This window comes from Carassius gibelio, chromosome A14, assembly GCF_023724105.1.
Source record: "Carassius gibelio isolate Cgi1373 ecotype wild population from Czech Republic chromosome A14, carGib1.2-hapl.c, whole genome shotgun sequence".
NCBI classification, from domain to species: Eukaryota; Metazoa; Chordata; class Actinopteri; order Cypriniformes; family Cyprinidae; genus Carassius; species Carassius gibelio.
Window position 1 is genome coordinate 22,040,437 of NC_068384.1, and position 25,289 is coordinate 22,065,725.

General features: G+C 40.6%; 1 protein-coding gene across 1 annotated transcript in view; it reads left to right on the forward strand.

The window, feature by feature from the left end:
• Positions 1-25,289, forward strand: part of LOC128026855 (X-linked interleukin-1 receptor accessory protein-like 2) — a 188,582-nt gene that overhangs the window by 85,781 nt on the left and 77,512 nt on the right. Inside the window, exon 3 of the mRNA XM_052614091.1 lies at positions 20,141-20,414. Coding sequence (XP_052470051.1) covers positions 20,141-20,414 — 274 coding nt within the window. The remainder of the gene's footprint in view (positions 1-20,140; positions 20,415-25,289) is intronic.

Sequence of the window (25,289 nt, forward strand, 5' to 3'; positions counted from 1 at the left end):
TAATTAAGATAGATGTATTTATTTAATTAGCTCTATGAAAACTATAAAGGGAATTTATTTTGAGTTTCGCACACAGAGTTGTACATGCACTGCTGCTTACACCGTGAAGAGCTGCGGTTTACAGTGAGATGCACTTTTAACTGTTAATGTCAGCATTGAGCAGCAAACAGTGTTCACACATCAGGTAATGCTGAAACAGGTTATACTTTACTCTGAGGTGTGTGTCTAATCACAAGAGGATCATACATGAACAAAATACTGCACGACGAAGATAAAACAAGGAAAACATAAAGACAGTGTGACTTCCCACTGAAAAACACAGGCCACGTAAAGGAATGAAGGAAAACAGGAGTATCAGGAGAGACTAATGAACAGATGACTGTAATCAGGTGAGCACAATGAGTGACCAGTGCAACAGGAATAAACAGGAAATGGAAACACAGAGTCCAGAATCATATCACAAGAATAGTCCTGGTATACAGAACAGAAAACATGCGACATTGTCATAAAATAAAAAGCTTCTTTAGAGTGTTGTATAAAGTGCAAGCCAACCCTGTTGTAAGCTTGTATTGCTCTGGATCCTCAGCTGTGATAACAGGCACAGGAGAGACGTGTGTTTCCCAGCATGAGACTGATTCTGAAGCCCAAGAAGCCTGCTGGGATACTGGCTGAGCGTTTGGACACACATTAATGACCGGGCTGAGCGCTCACCTGCGTCTGTGTCTGATCCACGCGTCCACTCAAGAGTGAGCGAGCCGTATGAAGCCTGAAAACTGAATCAATCTGCATTACCCATCAACACTACGACAGATCATGACACAGTAGAGAAGACCACCAGTTAAATAAAAACTGTGATTGATTCAACACAAGCGAATGCTTACACAGAACAAGAGCATGGTTTCTCAAGCCACTGAGAGAGGTTAGTGAAGCATTAAAGGAGCTCTGCTTTGTTTTCCTGTACGCATCATTTGAGCCCTGCTCCCAGCCTCTCAGAGCTGTTTCCGGCTCTACGTCTGGCTCTTCTGTGACGAGACACACTGTCACTCGAGACTGATGCTGTGGTTGTGTTTCGGCCCCTCAGGGCCACGTGAGCACCTCGGCAATCCTCAAGCGCTGCTTCCATCAGAGTGGCATGGAGGAGAGCCAAAGCAGATCTACTGCATGAGACAGAGAGAGAGAGAAGGACAGCATTTAAAACACACAAAAAAAAACTAAAGTATATTCTGTTTGTGTTGAGCACTAAAGAACATAGCTAGCAGCTCTTCAAGCCCCGTTCACAGAGCCAATGACATGAACCAACATAGAAACAGGTTCCCATGCAGATCTAACTTAAAGACTTAAACTATTTGAGTAGAAAACAGATGCATCATGCTGTTGTGCTAAGAAACAGCACAATGGTATATTATTCTCCAGAAAAGATACAGAATGCATTTTTTTATTTATCTGTAGATTTGTGAAATACTTGTTTTCGTGTCATGTTATGTTTTTGTCTCAGGACAGTGAAGCACAGACAGGAACATGAGCTGCGACTCACACTCGGGTTTCTCTAGATTATGTATGATCTCTGCCACTTTTTAACAATCTCAGGCGGTCAGCACGGTCACTCAGGTCTGGAATGAGAGATTTGAAGAGAATACGTTCCATCATCTGTCATGTAATGATTTCTGTGAAGACCGCACATGTCCAGTGAAAATAGAAGAGAGTAACGTGATGTTAAATGAGCTGCTGGGGCACGAGAACAGGTCTGTGAATATTAGCCATGTCAAGCACTGCAATCCCCCAGCGACTGCCACTGAACACTGATTATTTCAGTAGATCTGTGAGTGCTCTCTCCAGAGTACAGCTCACTCAAGAGCAATATTAGCTGTGGACACACATCACCAGGCCTTTTACTCCTATCATGCAGCATGTGGACAAAACAGCAGTCGTGCTAGTAGTAAAGCGAAGTTATTGAAAGATTAGAAAAGCAAGGTTTTTTTTTTATGCTGAAATTGCATGCACAGATGAAGACCATGAAGGTATTAATTAAGGAGCTAATTTACAGGTAGCTGTTGTTCCATATAAGAACCATTCACTGCTGTTCTGACCAAGTTTTCAATTTCCTAAAATGAATCTAATTTATAATTCCCCAGTGCTAGCTGAAGAGATGTTTCAGGTTTTTTGTTGGTTTGTTTTTGTCAGTGAAGTGTTTGATTACTTTAGGTTCAGAGGAATGTTCTTGTAAGTGATGTAATTGTGTCTGTGTCAGGACAGGCAGTGTTTGGCAGTCGTGTGTGTGCTGAGGCTTCACTTACAGCGCTGTAAAGTCCTTCTCACCATAATGAGTGTCATTCATATCAGGCCTGCGAGGGACAGAACTGCCAACCGCAGACAGCATTTCTCTGCAGTCACAGGTGCAGATAATGTGAGCGGCTGGCGTTACTTCAGCCCTGCTCGTGTCAGAGCTGTCAGGGTGTTGTGGAGCGGAGGAGGCCGGCGTCACAGGAGGTGTCAGCGCTGAGCTGGACGTGTGCTGCTTATGAGGAGCTGGAAACACTCCATCTGTTTCCTCTCAGAGCTTCTCCGGTGCTTCTCTGTGTCCTTCCTCTACTCCTGCGTTTGGGCTGGTCTGTCTTTCTGTCCTGACTCTATGGTCTTGTATTTCTCCATATGCTCTCTCTGTGTCTCCAATTTCCTGTGAAGCTACTGTAGATCACTTTCTAGATTTTGATGGGATTTCTGGCTGTGTTCTGAGGTCCTGGGCTGATCTTCAATCTTTAATGAGTCCATTGCTACCTCGGTGGTTCCCACCTCCTTTAAACTGTTAATGTGCACCTGGACGCCAGCACACTGAACGCTCTTTATTTGCATGTGTCAGTGTTTACGAATAGATTAAATGAAATGGGACAAATTTTAACTTGACAATCTATATATCATTATAAAGATCTAAGCCTCAAGCATCGACGACAGATCGCTGTTTTTCAATGGAAAGCTTATAAAGACTGTATTTGCTACATTTGTGTAAGCAGTACACATACAAACATAAGCAATGAAAACGCTGTACATACCAGATCCGTGGTAATAATGAGTCATAAACACATCCACAGCTGTAAATCCCAGTTTAGTTAGAAAGGTAAGGGTCCACTGAACGACATCTCATGAAGCATGTTTAGTCCAACGAAGCAATATCGGTGTAATATGGATCATAATTCCTTTGTTTACGTCTCAGTTCTTCAGCGACAGAACTGTTTGCGTCCGTTATGGAATAACTCACGGTCAGAAACTGTGTCTTGGTAGTCAAAAACGGCATGGTTTTGCAGGTTAAAGTGTCACAAACAGAATGAAGCGATCCACAAAAAAGTGAAGGATAGGCGAAAGATTGTTTATTTGAATTCTGTCGCTTTTATGTTGAATGTGAATGTATCTGCATGATTACCATCTGTTTGATTGCAAATCAGCCCAAATCAGCTCGCTATTACTGTATGATCATGGCTATCAAAGTGAATGCGTCTATATGAATAGTGTGATTATTGACTTTATGGTGTATTTATATGATTACCATCTCTATAACTGGCCATTGGCACGTCAACATGTGATAATTGACTATATGAACAGAATTGATTGTAAATGCTGTATTTCTAGCAATCTCAGAATATTCTGTAATTGGCATACAAATTTAAATCTTTTTAAATTTTCTTATTTATTTTTCTTACTCAAATTATTATTATTATTGTATTTTTCTAGTGCTCAAATAAATCACTTGTATGATGTCTAAGTTTCTGTATATTGTTTTATAAGTGAAAAACTATGCAGTGGTATGTTTACTGACTAAATAGTTTGTAGAACCCTTCAATACAGTTGGTAAATATATATTTATTTTTTATTTTTGGGGGCTAGTTGATATGGTTTTATCAACTCTGTTTGATAAAAAGTAATGCTCAAAGGGTCTTCTTTCCAAAGACACCAGAATTATGTGTGTAACACACTGAAGTAAGGGACTGTCCCATAATGGCCCCCTGGTTAACAGGTTAGAAAAATCTATCAACATCCCTGTGCCAAAGAACAATAAACCCTCTTTTCTGAGGGGTCGTCCAGTTGCCCTCACATCAATCATGAAGGTCTTTGAGGGACTGGTAAATAACTAAATTTTCTCCTCTATCCCGAATATTTTAGACTTCTTTAGACCTCTTCAGTTTCCCTATCGCACCAATAGATCCACTGAAGATGCCATCTCTCATATCTTTTCACATGCACATTGATTGATAGCAACAATGGGAACTATGTACGGCTGTTATTTATTGACTATACCTCAGCTTTCAATAATATAGTCCCCATAAAGCTAGCTTCTAAACTCATAGACCTTGGTCTAAACTCTTCACTCTGTGACTGGATTCAAGACTTCCTCTCCGGCAGACCTCAAGTGGTGAAAGTAGGCCAGTACACCTCCAGCTCCATCACCCTGAAGATAGGAGTCCCACAGGGCTGTGTCCTGAGTCCCCTGCTCTACTCTCTCTACACACATGACTGCGTGTCTTTGCACAGCTCCACATCTATTATCACATTTTCTGATGATACTGTGGTTCTGGCCCTCATTCACAACATTAATTAGACTGCATACTTGGATGAGGTAGAGAAATTAACATCATGGTGCCAGGACAACTGTCTCTCTCTGAATGTGAGCAAAACTAAAGAACTGATTGTGGACTTCAGGAAGAGACAGCAGCAGCCCTATACTCCTCTTACGATCAGCGGGACACCTGTGGAGAGGGTGAGCAGCTTCAAGTACGTTGGTGTAAACATCTCCGAGGACCTGACTTGGACTACTCACATCCAAACTCAGGTTAATAAAGCCAGGCAAAGACTGTACCATCTGCAACAGCTGAGGAAATTCAGGGTCTCACCAGCAATCCTGAAAACTTTCTATTCTGGGGCTATAGAAAGTGTATTGACTCAGTGTATCTCAGTGTGGTATGGGAACAGCTCCAGTCAAGACTGTGAGCACATCTTAGGGTCTGCTCTCTCTTCGCTGTAGGACATCTATCTCAAACGCTGCAGAAGCAGAGCAGCTAAAATCATCAAAGACTCCATCCACCCTGGTAACTGTCTTTTCACTTTGCTGTCATCTGGTAAGTGCTTCCGTAGCCTGATGGCAAAAACTGAGAGACTCAGGAGGAGTTTCTTCCCCCAGGCCATCAGGCTCCTAAACTCAAAACCAGCTTCTTAACATCAACACACCTCCACATAATAATCAGTCATATATTCATCATTCTCTACCTCATATTGACAGTGTCACAACCTGTTTGCACATTCATCTCTCATACATTCCTGTGTATCTTAATATTTAAGACTACAGTATACTTTAATGCACATTTTATTTTATATTCTATATTTAATTCTACAGTATAGATTTTATTTTATATTTTATTCTTTTTAATTATTTTTATTGTTTATTTTATTCTTTCATACCTATAATTATGGATATTTTCCTCTGTGTTGTATTCGGACCTGACTCACCTTTCACTGCTGTATATATATGATCTATACAGTCGTGTATGTGACCAATCAAAATCCATATGATTGCTTTTTGTGAGGGACCGACACGAATTCAAACCTCGTCCCCATCCTAAGCAGCCACTACAATTGTAAAATATTGTGCTTGTTATAAATTCTAAATTTGCCTACAACAAAAGATTTACATTAGTGACACAACATGCTCATTGGCTATTGGATGCTTCATCGCTGCTTGGGACATGCAGTGTTTTGGGTGACGTAGATGTTTGATGATGGACATAATTTGGACATAACTAAAAATGATTTCTTACACTCTCTGTAGAACTAGTCATGTTTAAGTTCAAATTAGGGGGTATGAAATGTATGAAATAGTGTACACCTTTTATTTATCCTTTAAATAGCCAGGAGAGTCCCACTGAGACTTCACAGTCTCTTTTTCCAGGAAGATCTGGTCAGGACGGCAGCACATACAGTTACACACAGAACCAATACAAAACAAGATACTCAAAACAACTGATAAAAGTAAGATCAAGGAAACATAAAAAAACCCAAAAACACTTAAAAGTAATCCAACATGGCTGTGTGTGCTTAAATCTGAACTAAGGACATTCCAGTCACATATTACACATGAACACTTCAATAAGCAGACAGAACACATTTAAAGGTGTCTATGGGTCTGTGTTTAAGCTACTTTTGACCTGATTACAGGAACTAAGTTTGGCGATTTCTGTGGTTCATGTAATGAAGTGACTGGAATGCGTTTGGAGAGTATTTTGCAAAAGCAAGAGCTGCACTATAGTCATGCTACAAGAAGGACTTATTACATATATTTGTGTTTTGTTTTTTATTAAGCACTCCAGTATGCTTGTCAATTATAGTTTTTTTTTTCTTTTTCTTTTTTTTTCACATTGTGACCGTAGTCTTGCCCTGATGAGACACAGCTCCTCGGAGCAATGTCTGAAAACACAGTCATTACACTCCTGACAGCACATCACGTCACACTCCTCGCTGCTCAGACATGTGCACTGCCATTCACTGCTAAACGAACTCAACCGCTTGATCCGCTTTCAGAGGCGTTTGGAAACTGTTGATGGACACGGCTGCTGTTTGACACGGCTAGCGTCATGATGTAGTTTTGTGGTGGATATGTTGAAGGCAGCACTGCCTAAACTGGCACTGCAATGTTAAACTGTCCTTGAATTGTGAGGTCTGGTGTGTGTGAAAGGGTGTCTGGCACAGGTGCTGGATCCGGCTCGAAGAAAATCACCTGTCTCCAGAGAAACACCGAACTAATGAGCATGTGGAAGACTGGAGCCACAAATATCCACATAATCCAGCTAACAGGAGCCCAAGCCAAAGCTTCTGCACAATGCTGCACATGAATATGACCAACACTCCCTCGCCCTTAAACATGGGAGACACAACAGAGCGGCCCTTCACCAAAGACAATATATCAGGAAAACATGCACTTCACAAGTGTTGTAGTAATCAAGACCGCTCTCAGAACTAGTTTCTGAAGGTCTTGGGCTCGACCTGGTCTCAGACTAAGAGGACTCAGGATTTTGTTTCATATAACTAAATTTCAGATGCAGTGTCTGATTTATTTACAGTATAACCATCAGTTATTTGACTGGATGTAAAACATAATGAAAGAACTAAATAAATAACAAAAAGAAATACTTGGACTCCAAGGCCCCACTACAGTATCGTCCACAACAATACTTCAAGGCCTCCTCCACTCACCCGAAATATTTAGAATCGTATCATGACTACAAAGATGTAAAAATAAACAAATATTGAGAAATATCTTCAATGTTTGTTGCTTGAGTTTATTTTAATGCTTGTGTTGTTTTAAACAAATTAAAATAAGTCATCTTAAAGGAAGTTTGATAAGGCCCCGGCCCCCGGCCCCCGGCCCCCGGCTGAGAAGCACTGATTCTACTCAGAAATGAATGAGGGATTAGATGTGGATGTTTCAGGTGAATTTGTTGTTTCCTAACACACACTGTGTCCTTCATGAGTCGGTGTGTTTGAGCGCTGCTGGCAGGTTTAAGTGACGGGGTCAGACGCAGGACTCAGTCGTGAAGCAGCAGGACTCAAGGTGACTCCACTCTCACATCACTGCCAAACACCAGCTCACACACACACACACACTCCTGATTAACACTGTTCCCTGTCCTTCCTCATTAGACTGTCGTCGATCCCATGATTGTAATCAGAGTCTGGCAGGATGTTGAGTGCAATCACTCAATGGATATGATAATGATTTCATTCGGTTTGCTGTCATTACGAGTGCTTTATTCTGTTCATTTCCAGTGTTTCTATCGCTTTAACCAATTCTGTCATTATTACTGATGTCTCTGACACACTGATTATACATGAAGTCTTCAGAGATGTGAGGTAAAGGTGTGATGTGAGGCGATGTGTAATGCCTCGCTCACTCTACAGTGTGCACTCGGGACTCAGGAAGTGGCTGCTTGAAACACACTCAGCAAAGGGAGCAATGAAAGATGACTATTTCTTCTTTAACATGTTACCATAACAACAGCACATTAGCTGTTCTTAATGACTTATCTAATGCTGTGACATTTTTCCAGTTTCTATGCTAACATAACCAAACAGCTTGAATTCTTCTGACGTATTTGCGTAACTCAAACTCTCCCACCATCAGGCTTTCAGATGATTCCCAAGGACTCCACATACAGGGTCACACGACTGTAACGGGTAAAGTGACTTCCTTGAGCTCGGATCATTGCATGGAATTGTTTTGACCCTTTGTGTGGCGTCACGTCCTGTAGAGCATGAGCTCACTTGAGATTCATCTGTGACTCACACACAATAATACGGTCCTTTGCTGTAAAGCTCTGGAAATGCAGCACAGAAGTCATTTTGTATAGTAGTTCGGAACCAAAACACACAGAATGAACTCAATCAAACCAGTGGGGGCACGGGGAAGCAGTCGAGAGTGTGAAAGCACCCTAAGATGAGTGAACGCTCTTTTACTCCATATTCATTTCTGAATGAGCAACCATAAATACGTTTTAAACTAAGTGGCATGTTTAACAGTGAGAGACACTAAGCATATAAGCAGTAGTGTTAACACATCCGTGTCTATACAGCTGTGGAAGCAGACACTCTAGCGAGTGTAATCATCACGAGCATGAGAACAGGGTAAAGTGAAATAAGCATTCACGTATGGATATTAACTGGGGTTCTGCATGACCTCAGTATTAGCTTTTTATTTCTAAGCTCGATGTTTTCAAGAGTTGAGCTAAGCCTGCGGATGATTTCAGCTGCACACAGTGTCAGAGACACGCTCTTTCATCACTCCGGATGACTTTACTATACAGATAAGGGTATAAAGGTTATCTCAATGACAGTTATCAAATTACTTAAATGATTAATTTTTGTTTCAGGTGGTTGCTGGGATTTATCAACTCATCAGCTTGTAGTTTATATCCATTTGTTAATTGCACACCCTAACTTCAGCAGGATAGCCCAGGCACACATAGATAGTAATACACACGGATCACATGGTTCTCTGGAGCAGCAGCAGTACATAGGCCCTGGTGAAAGATCTGCATGTTTGGGGGGGGGGGGCAGCTGCATGTCTGTGGATGAACTAGCAGTAGCAAATCTGTTCTGCCAAGACTAAACACATTAACTCAGTCATGTACGCAACGGTGAGCGTACGTGGAGTAGGGGATCCAAATGCAAGCTTCATTAAAGAGCGTAGTCAAGACAGAGTCAAAACACCAGCAAACAATAATACACAAGACGAGACAAAAGAGAAATCCAGAAAACAGGCAATGGTCAGGACAGGCAGCAAGCAAGACTCAGCAACGAGTGTGTGAAAGTGTTAGTCCTGGGGAGACAGGTTTGCCAGTAATCAGTTCCAGGGCAGAGGATTGTGGGAAATGGAGTCTGGGGTGAATCTGTGATGGAGACCTCTGGTGGTAAATGGGAGGAACAGCAGGGACCGGGTACATGACTCTCAAGAGAGTTATGAAAGAAATACTTTCATAATTTAGATGTTATCAGTACAGTTTTTTTATATATAAAATGAGTTGTTACTGTACATGGATATTGTTCTGAGGTATTTTCAGTCTGTCATTGCAGATAATGGATTTAATATACGGCAGCATCAGTCATAAACTCTGGGGCCTGTTTGCTTTGACAGAGATGCAGTGAAATCACACCATGACCAGACAGATATTAATACACCTCTATCCTTCAACTCTGTATATACGCCATGTCAAAATCATTTCAAATAGATGAAGAGTTCTGCAAACAGCATGACAAATTATTTCATATTACAGCATTTTTGAAGCAAGTCTAAAACACACACACACACAGATAAATATATAATAATAGTAATAGTAATAATAATAAATTAAATTAAATTTGATGATTAATATTTTTGAGCAGTTTTTTCGATTACTAGTTAGGGAAGAGACCAGACATGGTATTCAGATATCTGTATTTAACAGTAGCACAAACAGAAAAGAAATAAGCCTATAGCATATGTACTTTAATAAATAGTTTGGTCCTTCAGTTTTGTGTTGTAAACTGTCTGACCAGCATTACAGGTTCAGCCAACATGGCAAACACCTCAAAGCCTGTGACCAACAGGGTCCAGGTGGACCAAAGCCGGATCAGGTCACCTTAAAAACAGCTTCACATAACCAAAGCTAAGGTCACTGCAAGAACACTTGACCGAAACACAGCTCCACGAAGAGCTGGACTGCACTCTACAGACCTCACAAACAGCTCCTTTGGATCTGTGTCATGTATATTTTAATTTATGCACTAAAATATGTCTTTGTATTAATGTGTACTATAAAGATTGAATATACATGTGACTGAAAAACACACGCAGCAGTGCTGCTTTCTGTGGGATGTCCAGTCAGATGTCCATTATCTAAATTGCATGGGTTTATTAAGGGTTGGTGATTTTTTTTTTTTTTTTTTTGGTGAGACAGAATGAGTTTTCTAGGGCCCAATGATTTCTGTGATGTGGAAAAAAGTGAACAGAATCAAAGAACCCAGTCATATCATATACACACAGAAAACTAAAGGTCTCCACTGCAACCTGTCAAAATAAAAGTTTGGTTTAACTTGAAGAAACTGTGACATAAATATATTAGTTAATGTAATTATAGTACTACTACTACTAATAAAAATATTATTACAATATTATTTTAAGGAATATATACCAAAATTAATTTAGCGGAATAATGTAAATACACAACACAGTATTTCTGAAAAGGAAATAAAATAATAATAAATGATCTTGTATAAAATCAATTAATCAGATGTGCTTTTTATTATTAAAATTTGATGAAAACATTAAAATGGAATCTAGAAAATCAATGTAAAACGGAATTTGGTAAAAAATAAATGAAATAATCTTTTTTTTTTAATAAACCTTCATGACCATGGGGTTAAGAGCAACATGTAGATATAGTGTATACTATTTGATATTTTGCATAAATAAAAGTCTATAAAGAACTTAGTCTTATATATTTTCATATGTTAGAAGTAAGTCAGAAGCACATATAGGACAATAATTGAAATCCCTATATATTATTTTTATATTGTTTTTAGATATGGGTTATTTTAGACAAATATAAAACAGCCATGTAAGTTGTCTCTGTTAATATATCCTTTTTTTTAGTTACATAACCCAGACTCACTCACATGTGTGTTTCCTTTATATTTACATATTATGTCACTATATTTGGCACACGCCTATAGAACCTTAAATTCTATTCCTCACATCCTGTACTGTAGGATCTGGTTCAGGAGAGATAGATGAACACCTCCGTGCTGGATCAGAGGAGCGCGGATGACTACAGACAGCACATCAGAGTTTACACATCAATCTGACTGTAATCTCTGAAATAATTATCAACCCGTTTCTCCTCTTTAACTCGTAACTTTTTCACATGCTCTCAACCTACTCATTAAACTTAGTTCAATGTCATATAGAAATGAATAAAGCAACACAACCCCACAGTGTTCACATATTCCTAAGTTAAATGTCACATATCACAGAGTTGATTCTGCACGGGGTAGAGCTTCCTTGCTAAGGCTCTGGATGTGAAATATTTCAGTGTTTCCTGTGGTGTGATTGGCTGTCAGAAGCAAATGTCACACTGGTTCAGAGAAGGAAGACACAGTGACCAGGAAGCAGGATCAACATGACAACGAGCTGTGAGCAAGTTCATTAAATCTCTCTGCGCTCGTGTGTCTCAGACACTTCAGCACATTAATGATCCATCTACTGTATCTCCTCTGTTTCAACACTCAAGAGCACACGTACAGTAGAGAAGAGGAGCGGACAAGAACAAGAAAACTCAGCTCGGCCTGATTATATTCTGAGCTTGTTTAACTGTATGTTTCTGTGTTTTGGTCAGTCAGCCGTCTGTATGTGTTTTATGAGCCTGTGGCACGGAGACGTTTGTCATGTCTTCCTCTTTGTTCACCTCATATGCTCTTTTTCATTTTAATGCTCCTGTATTTGATTTGTCCTCTTCTCTGTCTATATCTCCCAGAGACGGTCTCTCTCTTTCTGAGTTATAGCGGCTCGTGCTGTTCAATGCATCACTTCCTCTCTGTTGTGGGTCTCAAAGTTAAACTGTTGCACTCATAAGTGTGTGGATTTCTACAAGCATACAGTAAAACCTGAAGCTCACTTCTTCATTCGCGTCTTGGCTTTGCTTTCAGGTTCAAGTTGAATCCCTGAGCTCCAGTCTGGTTAAACCTGAGCTAGAGTCGAGTCAAGATTCTCTGTATAACACTGTTCATTTCATTTCAAAGCAGCTTCACAGAAAATCATGATGTTAATGTCTATAATATCAAAATATTTTCATTATATTATTTTCAAATATTTTGCAGAAACAGAGAAACAGATAGAGACATCATTAGCATAGCTGCTGATCCAACAAAGTAAAATTAGTTTAACCCAAGCTAAAGAATAAAAATGCACATTTGATCAGATGCAACTACACTCACAATTTAAGAGATGCATTACTCGAATGCTTGGTGAAAGAGATGTGTTTTTAATCTAGATTTAAACAGAGAGAGTGTCTCTGAACCCCGAACATTATCAGGAAGGCTATTCCAGAGTTTGGGAGCCAAATGTGAGAAAGCTCTACCTCCTTTAGTGGACTTTGCTATCCTAGGAACTACCAAATATTTTTCTTTTAAACTTTTTATTTATCAGAGAATCCTGAAACATAGCACAGGTCCCAATTATAAATATTAAGCAGCACAACGGTTTCCAACATCGATTATGAATTATCATATTAGAATGATTTCTGATGGATCATGTGATACTGAGCATTCACCTTTGCTTTACAGGAATAAATTATATTTTAAAATATATTTAAAAAAGAAAGCTTTTATTTTAAATTACAATAATATTTCCAATATGATTTTGTGTAATAATATTTATTCTTAATAATAATACTGAATATGGCAGTGTATTATACTGTAAAAATGATTTCTCAGGTAAACTAAAATGTACATCATTTAGTTATATCAAGGGTCAAATCAAATATAAATAGCACATTAAAGTTCAAAATGACACACTTCTTTGCGTACGTGCTGTACAGGTCTGGTATCAAGAAGTTTTTGCTCAGGAGGCCAAAATGTCCACCCAATTGAGGAAAGTTTTGCTCAGCAAGTAAAAGAAAAGGAGGGATTGTTGATCAGTCTTGTAATCTGTCTGTAATGAGATCTGCTGCGTGTCTGTGTAACCACACTTCTACTGCTTGATGCATTATTTATTCACTCAATCATAAGTGTTGATCACATCACGCTGTGGATACTGATTTAACTGATTGGTCCAGTGGCTGAATCATGACACTGTGACTGGGTTTAAGTGAGTAATAATTGCAAAGGCATACATGCATTTGTTATTTCAGATTGCCTCATAACACAAACATATGGTTTCAATTAAAAATTCATCTCTGAAAACAGCATGGGGATTACGTATTACTGAAGGCCAGATGGTCTTTAAGTTACCTTTGTGAATATGCAGGACAATATGTGTATAGCATCTTTAGTATGCAATGTAAATATTGGCAGGATTAAGTGTTATGTTCTCCTGTAAGAAATATGACCTGACGGTCAGTTCAGTATTAAGACATCGCCAGAGTCTAAACTAAAACTGAACTACATCTCCAGATATCATCCATGTGAATCACAGCTATCTAACATATGTAAAACAACTGTTAAACGGTTAATGTTGCCCAGTGCTCACTCAAACACCTGTGCTTGTGTAAGTGCATCTGAGCTTCGGTGGTTAACACCTATTACCAAATAATATAGAAATAAAAATAGCTCTAAAATGAGGCTTTGGTCTGTTCTGTCGCTGCGCCTCAAGCGATGACACCAGTTAAGATCACACTTAAGAGAAGATTATGATCAGCTCCTGTTAAACACAATAAAACCAAAGCTGGATAGTGCTCACTGGGCATTACCACAGAGTAGACACTGAGAGACACAAAGGTTTGATTCGTAGCTGCACATACATTGAAAGAATATGGGAGTGACTTTTGATCAAACGTGAATCTAGTGGATTATTCCAGCAGCAAGATCCGAGGTGAATTGAATTTACAAAATTAAATTTGATTAAAAAGGGGGGCAAATAATAAGATGTGAAGCTGGTGAGAGCAAGAAAATATGGAAAACACTAAATGAAATAATGTGTAGAAGACGGTGTGTGGAACATGAAGGACAGTTTATCACTAAACCTAAACACTTAAAATAACAAAATGAATAATTTACGATCTAACGTGTATGGCAATGATCAGACTGTTGATCAAACTATAGTAGAACAGAGGATGCTTTCAATCCCATATCATACATCTTGTGGAGTGGAGCTAGTCAGCTTTCTCAAACAATCTGTCATATTTTAATAAATGTTTGATTAGTGGTAAATATCCAAATCTTTGGAGAAGAATGTCTCAGGTTACATGTGTAAGCATGGTTCATCAAGGGAACAAGACACTGCGTCAGAATGCTTTGGGAACGCCCTCCGTGTGACCGGCTCTGAGTCACAGGTGTAATAAGTGCAATGGAAAGGAGAGACATCATTGGGAGGTGACATCATCGACCAGGAAACTTAAAAGCACGTGCGGTGGAGCCGGCATCAGCTTCTAGGAATGAAGCTAGAGCTGGCAGGGATTCGGGAAGTATGGCACCAAGACAAAGCATCTCCTTCCCTCGAGGAGCCATTGTTACCTAGACATTCCTCTTCAGGAGCTTGAGCTGCACCGAAGCACTCTGGGAACGAGATGCACAACTAAGGCAAGAGAAAGGGGAGCCAGGAGTGGCTAAAAGTAGGCCGTCCCAAAGACCAACTTCTGGAGGAGTTTGCCTTGACCCCCAAAGAAGAGGGGAGATCAGAGGACTCGAGGCCATGGAATAGCATCCTGATCCACCACTTAGCATAAGCTTCTCTGGCCAGAGCACTGCGGAGGAAACATGTAAGACGAACATTCATGTAGTGTCTTTCCACTAAATGGCCACCGAGAGAGGTGTGGTAGGTCCTCTAGGGTGGAGTGGATCAACCCTGTGGATAGACAGGTCTACTCCAGAACTGTACCAAACGGGCAGTTAGCTGGGTTGAGCTGGCGGTCTCCACACCAAGAAGTAGAGTTTCCTCATAGAGGGACTTCTGGATGGAGGACGGTCTCTACAACCTCGTTTGCGAGACAGGAATCTATGAGTTGTGCCTCCTCAGAGACCACATCCACAGCTTTCACAGCTCCTTTCAGGGGTGCACCCTCCACCTGTGAGAGGAGATCTCTCCTGATGGGAACCTCCTGTGGAGCACCGTAAAAGAGAGAAATCAGGCTTAAATACCACACCCAGCTGGCCTGGATCATTGTCGATTCCCACACCATGCTCAGAAACTGGAGAAAGTCTGTACTGGAGAAAGCTCACTTTTCCTTGCATTAAGTCTTAACCCCAGCTCTTCTGTGTGAGCAAGAATGACATCTCAATGTCAAACCACCATCTGCTCTGATTGAGCTAATATCAACCAATCGATGAAGTGGTTGAGTCGTGAAAGTGTGGGGTGAGAGCGCAAGGCCAAAAGAAGAACTGGTATTGGTCGGCTTTTGTCCCCGGAAGCAAACCTCAGGAACTTCCTATGATGAGGAAGGATGGAGACATGTGCATCTTTTAGATCGATCCTGACACACCAGTCCTCATACTTGGTCTGAGACACAACCTGTTTGAGTTCAAGCATGCTGAACTCCAGTCCCCTGACTGAGCGGTTCAAAAACAGAGATCTAAACTAGGACACACCCATCATCCGGAGGAACCACCTCCGTCCTCAGAGAGGGTCTACTTCTGCTCCGTTACCAGAGCCTGCTCGGGGCACACCAGGGTGTGAAAGGCCTCATTGAATTGATAGTTTTTTTATCCGACCAAAATAATGAAACCATCCACGATCGATTAATTAGTGTTAAATCTCCCCTCGCCCTGCATGTTTCGTGTCTGCTCGTTCTGTGTGCACGATAACTGTCTCCTTCTGCTGACGTTCCCATATATATATATATATATATATATATATATATATATATATATATATATATATATATATATATATATATATATGTAACAATGTTTGTTATGTAGGAAGGAAGACAGCAGGGTCGGCTGTGACTACTGACTGTTTATTTATACATTTTCAAACAAAAAGTGGGCAAAACATGCACCAACAAAAGGCAAAACAATCAAGATAAATTCAGTCCACAGGTAGCAGCCAGCAGTCCTTCTCTCTCTCCCGCTCCTGTTTCTTCTGATGTTTTATACTCTCTCCACCCCAATCACTGCAACAAGAGACAGGTGTTCGTTATTTGCGCTTAACCCAATCACCGCGCATCTCTTGACGCTCTCCCCGCTGCAGGGTTCGCTAAACCACACCCCCCCCCTTGCCACTATATATATATATATATATATATATATATATATATATATATACTAAAATAAAAAAACTGCGCTGCACGTTGCAGGGTCACAAGGCAGCGATGATGCACATTCTACAAGCTCAACAGCGCTTCAGACTTCTTCAAAGTGATTCTCAATCAATAGTGCACATTTAAAAAAAGTGATTGCTTATGAACTCGAGTTGATGAATTATAACAATGTCTATTTCATTAACTTTATGTAATATTTTTAAGACTGTTGTAAGAATGCATATTTTCTCTCGCATCTGAAGGATCAGATCGCAATAATACAGATATTTCAAAATAAGAGTCCCCTTGTATTTCAGGCTTGTTCAGAATTAAAAGTCACACGCTTGTTTGTTTTTCTGAGCATTATTGGTATTTAGCTTACACAATTAATTGTATTTAATTTAAATTCCATTTCATTCATAGTAAACAATTGTAGTTTCTGGCTACAGGGGAAAAAAGTCTAAGAACATTATTTGACACAAATTATTCAATATATGGATTTTACTAGCATCAGTAAAATCTGTGTCCCATTCACTGAGAGAGGCACTATATGACAAAGTAAGGAGAATGTTACAATTTAAATGCTGTAATTTTGCATAATTTACAATGCATATAATAATGCATTATATTAGCCTGTAATTAAATGTAATAGTAGCCTACGTAATTAAAATGAATTTCAATAAATCAAAATATTGTTAAATATCATACAATATTTGTTATTTGTCACATGTAGATCAATTTTGAGGATTTTCCACCCGGATACCACCGCGAGTATATTTCAAACCTGTGGGAAGAACTGCATGTGTTTCAAAGAACATGTGAAGATATGCTAAAATACAGTATGTGTTATGTGATTCTACTGCTAAAGTGTGTAGGTGTAGTTTTAATGATTGGTGTAATTTACTTTTTCTTCTTGTTTTAAATATTTGTATGCTTTTAGCTATTTTGTACAGATTTGTGGACTCCAGGAAGATTAGCAACCACTTTGTGGAAGCTAGTGGGGATCCAAATCAACAATAAACAATAAGTGTGAGGGGTGATACAGTACTACTGAATGAATGAACCCGTGTGACGTGGCTCATGAGTGAGCGGGAAAGCAAGCCCCCTCTGATCACACAGAGAGGCAGAGCTTCAGTGCGGTTTCAGTGATCACTAAACGTTTCTGAGCTCACGGGACGCCTGCGCCTCGCTCAAACACTTACAGTGTATGCTGCCAACTCTGGTTTTGTTTTACAGAAGAATTCACATTATAATCAACAGCTTTCAGAACTACAGAGGTCTCATGCCCAAACACACTCGTTGCTTTCTTATCAGATGACCTCATGACCTCACGCTTTCTAAAAACATCCCAACACACAGGAGACGAGCACAGATTCACCTCGCTCTGTTTAATGAGGAGTATCTTCTGAGCTCTGAACCAGTGTAGTGGCTCGGTGTTATAAACAGGTATACTAATCTTTGACCCGCTTCTCCTTGCCTTTAAGTCCTCTTCCATACTTGAAATGGTCCTTTCGTTTGCAAGCTGGGTCTTCAGCCTCTTTAAGAGCAAGGATCTTTACAGTACATGTGGCTTAGGAGGACTAAAAACCATTCTCTGAAAACATTCATTATGCATGATGCTCATTTCTGAAACATACTGACAGTGGCTGTTTGTGGAGAACGTTTCAAATCAGGCTTCATTTTGTTGAGCATGCCACTATAAAAGGTAGCTGTCTACATAGTCAGTAGCCGGCGAGGCGGCTCACTAGTGTTCACGGCGGATGAACCGGCCTGCGCTGGGTCAAAGCAGCTGCGCTGGGTCGATTCACATTAAATGGCCAGCGGTTGTGTCCCGCATACAGCCGTAACCCTCGCTGCATTTCCATATTGATTAGTCCTTGATAAGACGGCGGAGTGTAAGTCATCCAGGGAAACTGTTTCACCCCAGGCGTCCTCGTCCATCTGGCCTCCATTTACACCTGTCTCAAAATACATGTCCGCTACAAGCCATCCATTCACACTTTAGGAGAATTATAAACAAGCTATCAGACGTAAGTCAGCAGTGAAACTGCATATCAGCACAAAGCGTTCGGTGGGCTGCTGTTCTGATATTGACTTCTTGTACCCCTTCAGCCCTCAAAGCTGGAATTGCTGTGCTGCTTCCTAATAGAGCGAGCGAGCGCTGTAAGCAGGTCAGGCAGTTATTACTGCAGCAGACGCAGGGCCTCACCATGGATTTCACATTAGGAGCCCAAAATCATTTCAGAGCAAAGCAGTGAAGGAGGAATACAACAGAAAAAAAAAAAAACCGGTTCATCCAAAAATACTAATTCTGTCATTAACTATTTTTTGTCCTCATGCTGTTCCAAATCCACAGTCATTTTTCTCCCTAAACCTTCATGCGGTTGATTTTCATGCAGAAATGTCTTGATGCATAACATTAAACATTAGGGACGCTCGCTCTAAATGTGTCTTGTTTGGATTCCTTATCATGTGACGTGGCCTTTCGCGACCCATCCGAGGTGTCTGTGATGCCGTGAGTAATATCTTGATCTTGAGGAAGTGTTTTGTTGAAAAGTTCACTAATGCCCTCTTGCTGTGCACGCGTGACGTCTGCTCTTTTCTGACCGGCCCAGTTCTCAGAGCCTGTTTTTCACAGTCCTCGGCCTCATCCATATTCCACAAACACTTAGGATTCAGAACAAAGCTCCGCTCAGGCGCTTACCGTGATGCGCTTTGCAATATAACACAAATTAGTGTGACAAGCAAGGCGTATCCTGTCCAATTACACCATAACGCTGCACTCAATAACCAATAAATTAATCATTCAAGACAAGCGCATTATCTGCAAAATGACTCGGGGCAACATATGGCTGCCTGTTTACGTAAGGTGTAACCTGTGAGCTCCACACGGTTCAGCTTCAGACGCGTGGCATGAAGCAGCAGAGCAAACTAATCCACTGTTCTCCTGCTCATGCAGTCTGTGATTTCAGCCCTCTCTTCCAGTCCAGCCATGTGTGATATCACTTTCTCCCTCCATCTTTCCTGCAGCTTCCAGTGCAGTGCCACAAAATTCATCAGGCCGAGCGTATATAACAGAAATCCCTGCCGTAAATGTGTGATTGTGACAGCGCTTGACATAAATCGGCTCTGGCAGCTTTTGAATGTGAGAGATATTTATGTGATGGGAGGCGGCGCAGTGATGAGTCAGTGTCCGCGCACAAACACCTCTGTAATTGCTCATAAATTACAGCGTTCGCTGCTGATAGGTGGCCGTGACTTTGATGGGTTTCATCTTTCTATCAGTGTGAAATATTGGAGCGCGGTGAGTGTGCGGCGAGTGCCGGGAGAGAGAGGGAAATGGATTTGTTGCTCTTTGCAGATGCTTGTGTAGAGGCTTTGCTCACATTTCAGAGGTGGTTTCTCTCAGACGATTGCTTTATTAAAGTGGTTTATAATAAGCTAATGATTATTTGACCATTGTATATTATTTAATAGTGAATGAAATCCTTTCTGGATGAAAATATTCCAAAAAGGAGCATGTCTAGAGATCTGGGGAACCGTTGACTTTGAGAAGGCATCCGTTGGCATTGAGAGTATGTTTTAGACTCCAGATATCCATCCTTTTTCCAAATGAAGCAATTCATATTAAAGAATGAGGGTGTTAATGATGGATGTGTCTTCTCTCTCTGCAGTGGACGGCTGTATTGACTGGTCGGTGGATCTGAAGACGTACCGTGTGTTGGCCGGAGAGCCGCTGAGGGTGAAGTGTGCTCTCTTCTACAGCTACATTCGCACCAACTACAGCGTGGCCCAGAATGCCAAGCTGCGGCTCATCTGGTACAGGAACAAGGGCGACTCGGAGGAGCCCATCATCTTCGCGGGTCACCGGCTGAGTAAAGAGGGAGACTCCATCTGGTTCCGCTCCGCAGAGATGGAGGACAATGGATTTTACACTTGTGTGCTCAGGTGGGTCATTAGCGCTTCAAACTCAAATCAAGTGTGAAGTGAGAAACAGCCAGAAGATATCTCCAATCTCACACCGCTGATGTGAGCCACTGTTACCTTGCTCACTCAGTAGGGCATGATGCAGCAACATGAGCCCAACATCAGATTCAGTCGCAGCTGTTTCGAGTTTAATTCATCTGATTGTTTGTCTCTGGAAAAAAGTGATCTATGACACTGGATTATGTTCATTATCAAAGTTATTTTGTGTCTATTTATTAATGAGGCATTTGTGGATTCATGTTAATGCTTTTAGATTTGAGGATTTTGGTTTTATTTTAAAGCAAAAAGATCAAATTAGGCCCTTAGGATAAGATGTGCCTCTAGTGTTATTTTTAATTATTCTAATTAATGGGGTAATTCTGTAATATTTCCATGAATTAGATGTACATATAAGATATATTCGCTTTTATTACAGACCGTTGGCTAATAGAAAATCATTTATAAAATTTTTACAATTTAAATTAATATTGTTTCTATCATGACATGCCTTCAATTAAAATATGGGCAATTAAATATGTAAATATTCAGAGGCCTGTAAGTCATGGAATAAATGTAGCGTTCTCTTTACTGGGATTCTGCTGTGTCTGTCGTCGATTATTCAGTTATTCATCTCATTTGTCAAAACACAATTTAATGTAGAATAGTTAATTTAGGGGGTATCTTTAGTAGTGGTTTCTATTTCTTTGTTTCTTTCGAGATCTTTCTGTGAATCACAATTAGCAGCAGAGACAGTACTATAGATGTAGGCCAACTGGACAAAGACCATGGAGATACAGTGTGTGTGATGCTTTTTATTTATTTCCTTACAAAGTCATGATAGCAGGCAGTTTTTCTCTAGGTTCTACACACACTGTTGAGTCAAATGAGTGCTCCAGCTTCAGTCCTGTGTGCATTACAGAGTACTGTTTAAGAAGAAAGAGGCTATTTACATTGGCTTTACCAGGAACGCTGACTAGAGGAGAACTCCATGTATTGAAGAGTGCAGTTTCATTATTTTTCAGCTGTCAAAGAAAATGATGTTCAATCATGCGTTTACTCAGGGAACTGTGTCTATACAGTATCTTAAACTGTTCTGAGTGTATTGTGAGCTTGACAGCGTATTCAGCATAAACTTGGGTTTCTTCAGGCCAGTGCTGCTGATGTCACTGCATGAACCGCTGTCATGAACGTCTCTTCACAGCTGCGCTCAGCACCGAACACAGCCACGCCGTGGGTGAAGCTGCTCTGATGTCTTCATGTGCTTCTGCGAAGTTAATACAATTTGGTTTCAATTTAAATCTAGCTCTGGGGTTTAATCTGACTCCGGTTTCAGATGATTATCCAATTTAAACTGAGATCTTACTTCTGTTTTGTAATTTATATGTTATTTGATTATACAAGGTATTCCTATACTTTTCAATTATTTGTGGATTAGGGAGCCGATGTCATGCTGACCCGGTCGTGGATCTGATGGACATAAAATCGTTTGCAGGGTTGACTAATACCATTACATTTGTCTGCTGCCTGTTTGCTCATAACAACACTTTCTTCAGGCTTGAATAAATTAAACCACATCTGATATCTGAACCGATCTAAAAACACTAGGCGTCACACACCTGCTGACCTGTTAATGGCTACTATCACGAAACTGGTCAGTTCTCACCCTAGACTACATTTCCACGAGCCCTGTACATGGAAATAATCACACACACCCTTGTTCTCCATTAGGAGCACTATAAAGGTTGCTCTCTCACTCACTGCAAATTATTGATTTCTACAGCTAAATATCTAGCAATTCTTTGTTTTCTTGTTCAGTCTATTCCTGTGTTTTGACTCTTGGCTCTTTCATGACTTCTTGCTGCCTGCCCCGACCTCCTGCCAGTGTTTGGATTACTCTTTTGCCTTGCCCTCCTGTAACTGTTTGCTGGTGATTGACCCTTGCCTGTGTAAGACTACACTGATACAATAAAGATGCACTTGGATCCAAGCGTGCCTTCACGCCTCCCTGGTTACAGCTACAGAGAAAACGGTTCAATGTTACCTATGTAAACCTAGTTCCAGAGGGAACGAGACGCTGCGTCAAACGCTTTGGGAATGCCTTCAGCGTGACCACTCTCTGAATCATGTGTAATCAAACCAATGGATGGACGCAACGTCACGGATTGAGTGACATAGTGTCCAGGAAGCTATAAAAGCATGTGCGGTGGAGACAGCGGCCGCTTCTGGTAGAATGAAGGAAGTGGACGCAGGGAAGCCTGAAATATGGAAGGATATATGTAACCCACAGTGTTTCATATATCCTGCATAGCCACACCCGACAGGAAGCCCTTGGAGACCACACACTTCAGGTGAAGGAAGACCAGACATCGCAATGGCATCAATGATCCACCAACTGAGGGTCTGCTTAGTGGCGGGCAGTCCCTTCTTGTAAGGACTATAACAGACAACTGGTCAGACTTCCTCCACATGGCAAATCTATAGACATATGCTCACAATTGAAGCTACATGCAGTTTAGCTTCTGCTGGTCAGGCTTCCGAAAGGGAGGAGGACAGAAAGCCTGGAGTACGATGGACCGTGGTTCTGAGGAGGAAACTTTTGGGACTTACCCTGGCCCAGGTTACAGAAAAGCTTTGACCAAGCCAGGCACAAAGTCTAGGAAGGAGGGGGCCACTGGGAAGGCTTGCAGATAAGAAGATTGTCTTAAGTGTCAGAACTAAACAGATCTAAATCCTCCTCTACTGGTTCAATTGGATGTTTACAGAGAGCCTCCAGGACCACGGCCAGGTCCCATGGTGGCACACGAGTTCGTACAGGAGGAAATGTGTAACCAGGGGGTTTCTTCCCACAGACCGACCACCAAGAGGGGCATGATAAGCACTCCTACGAGACTGTAAGAACTCCAGCACTCAACTGACGGGGCAGTTAACTGGGTCAAGATGGCGATCTCTACTCCAAGAAGTGAAAAGTACAGTTTCCTCATGGAGGGAGCTCTGGATTGGAGGATGGTCTCGGTTGAGAGACCGGAAGCTACGAGTTGAGCCCCCTCTAGGGCCACATCCACAGCTTCGGGCAGGTTGATTATTTTAATTTCATAATTGTTAGATGCCAAAATTGAAATTTAAACTTTATTTCAATTAATTTCACAGCTCTAGTCTGAGCCCATCATGCACTGCATGATTTTCTGTGAGAGCTGTCGACTGCTCAAAATCTGCAGATGGGCTCTGCCTTTCAGCAACTAGCATCCACTCATCCAGACTGTAAATCAGGCCAAAAGTTGTGTAGTATTTTTAAATCATGTTGATAACACATGCACATTCAGTGATGGGCAGTAATTCTCTGCGTCATGATCACTGCTCCCAAGCTTGTAGGTTTGTTGTTCCTGGCTTCAGTCTAATCAGACAAATGACAGAAATATATGCATAATGTGCACCGTACACATACTATTTGTGTACATGGTAATACATACTATTTTCAAAAACAGTAAATAGTGCGTCATTCCAAAATCCCAAAACCTCCACATTCTTGAAGAGAATATTTGAAATGAGAAGCTGGAGACGCAGGAATATAAAACAGCTCTAATTCACACCCGAGTACCTAAAGCTGCAGGAAGACCTTGAGGAAACCCACGGCTCAGAAAAGATTTCTCTCTCACGTTGCGGCTGAAGGGCAATTTGTGTAAAACATCTGAACACGGGCAGCTGTGACTGAAAGCACAGGATCTATTTCCTCCAAGGTCCAATTGCTGCAGGATGGTTAATTCACTGTTTCTATTTCAGGCCCTGCAAACAAGTCTGGCAGTGAATAAAACACACAGTGACAAACCACACAGTCTCAGTCTTAGACCCACACAGCTAAACGTGAGCAATCATTATCTCACATACAACATCTGCATATTATCAAAGAAATGACACAGTTGCACTGAAACACATCCAGATGTTTACAATCCATATTAGTTTAAGACAACAGTGTTCAGTTCTTTCAGATGAGTTCAGGTGTCCTAGACTAACAATGAACAGTATTTCTCAGCACTTGGTAACACGTCAGACTTAGTAGTTCTCTGGGCAGTGTGAACAAAAAATAAATAAATAAATAAAATGAATAAGTTAATAGTAAACTACTGTATTCAAAGAAGTGCTATTATTTACTAGTTTACTAATCAGAGTACAGTAATAGACGTAATGTGTTCGGTAATAGATATTAATTTATCTCTCAATAACGTGAATTTTAAAATTTACTAATACTTTTTTATATTTTTGGGGGAAACACTTTATATTAGGCAACACTATAGTGTGTATGTGTTTCCTCATTTAATGTGTTATTTTTTTTAAACAACATACCAACAAGCATAAAGATTGTTAAATAAAATGTTACATTTGTACATTTTATTTGTTTACATATGACAGCACAAATTCCCGAGGTGGTTTCACTGTCACATGTCATGTATTTTCCAGTTTCACACACTCTTTTCCATGTTTTATGGAGACGTCCCATAAAGGCTGAAGACACCGAGATTACACTGATACTTGACAAATAAGTAAAAGAATTGACAAAAAAAAGTTGTTTTGAGTTGAAATATTTCATTAGCTCATCAGACCCAAAGCTTCAGCAAAGAAAAACTAAGCGAATGGACAAATTCATAGCAGATACACATTTAAGGCATAATATACAGTCATACCTTTACTTTATTTGACAGTACTTCCTACTGATGTATGAGAAGACAGCATCAGCATCGCGGCTGGAATCAGGAGCCATGTTTCCATAGCATGAGTGAGTGATTGAGCAAAAAGCATCTTAACAGCAGGTGTACACGCAGTGCATACTCTGACTGTACATAGTGGCAGTGTTTGAAAATGCAA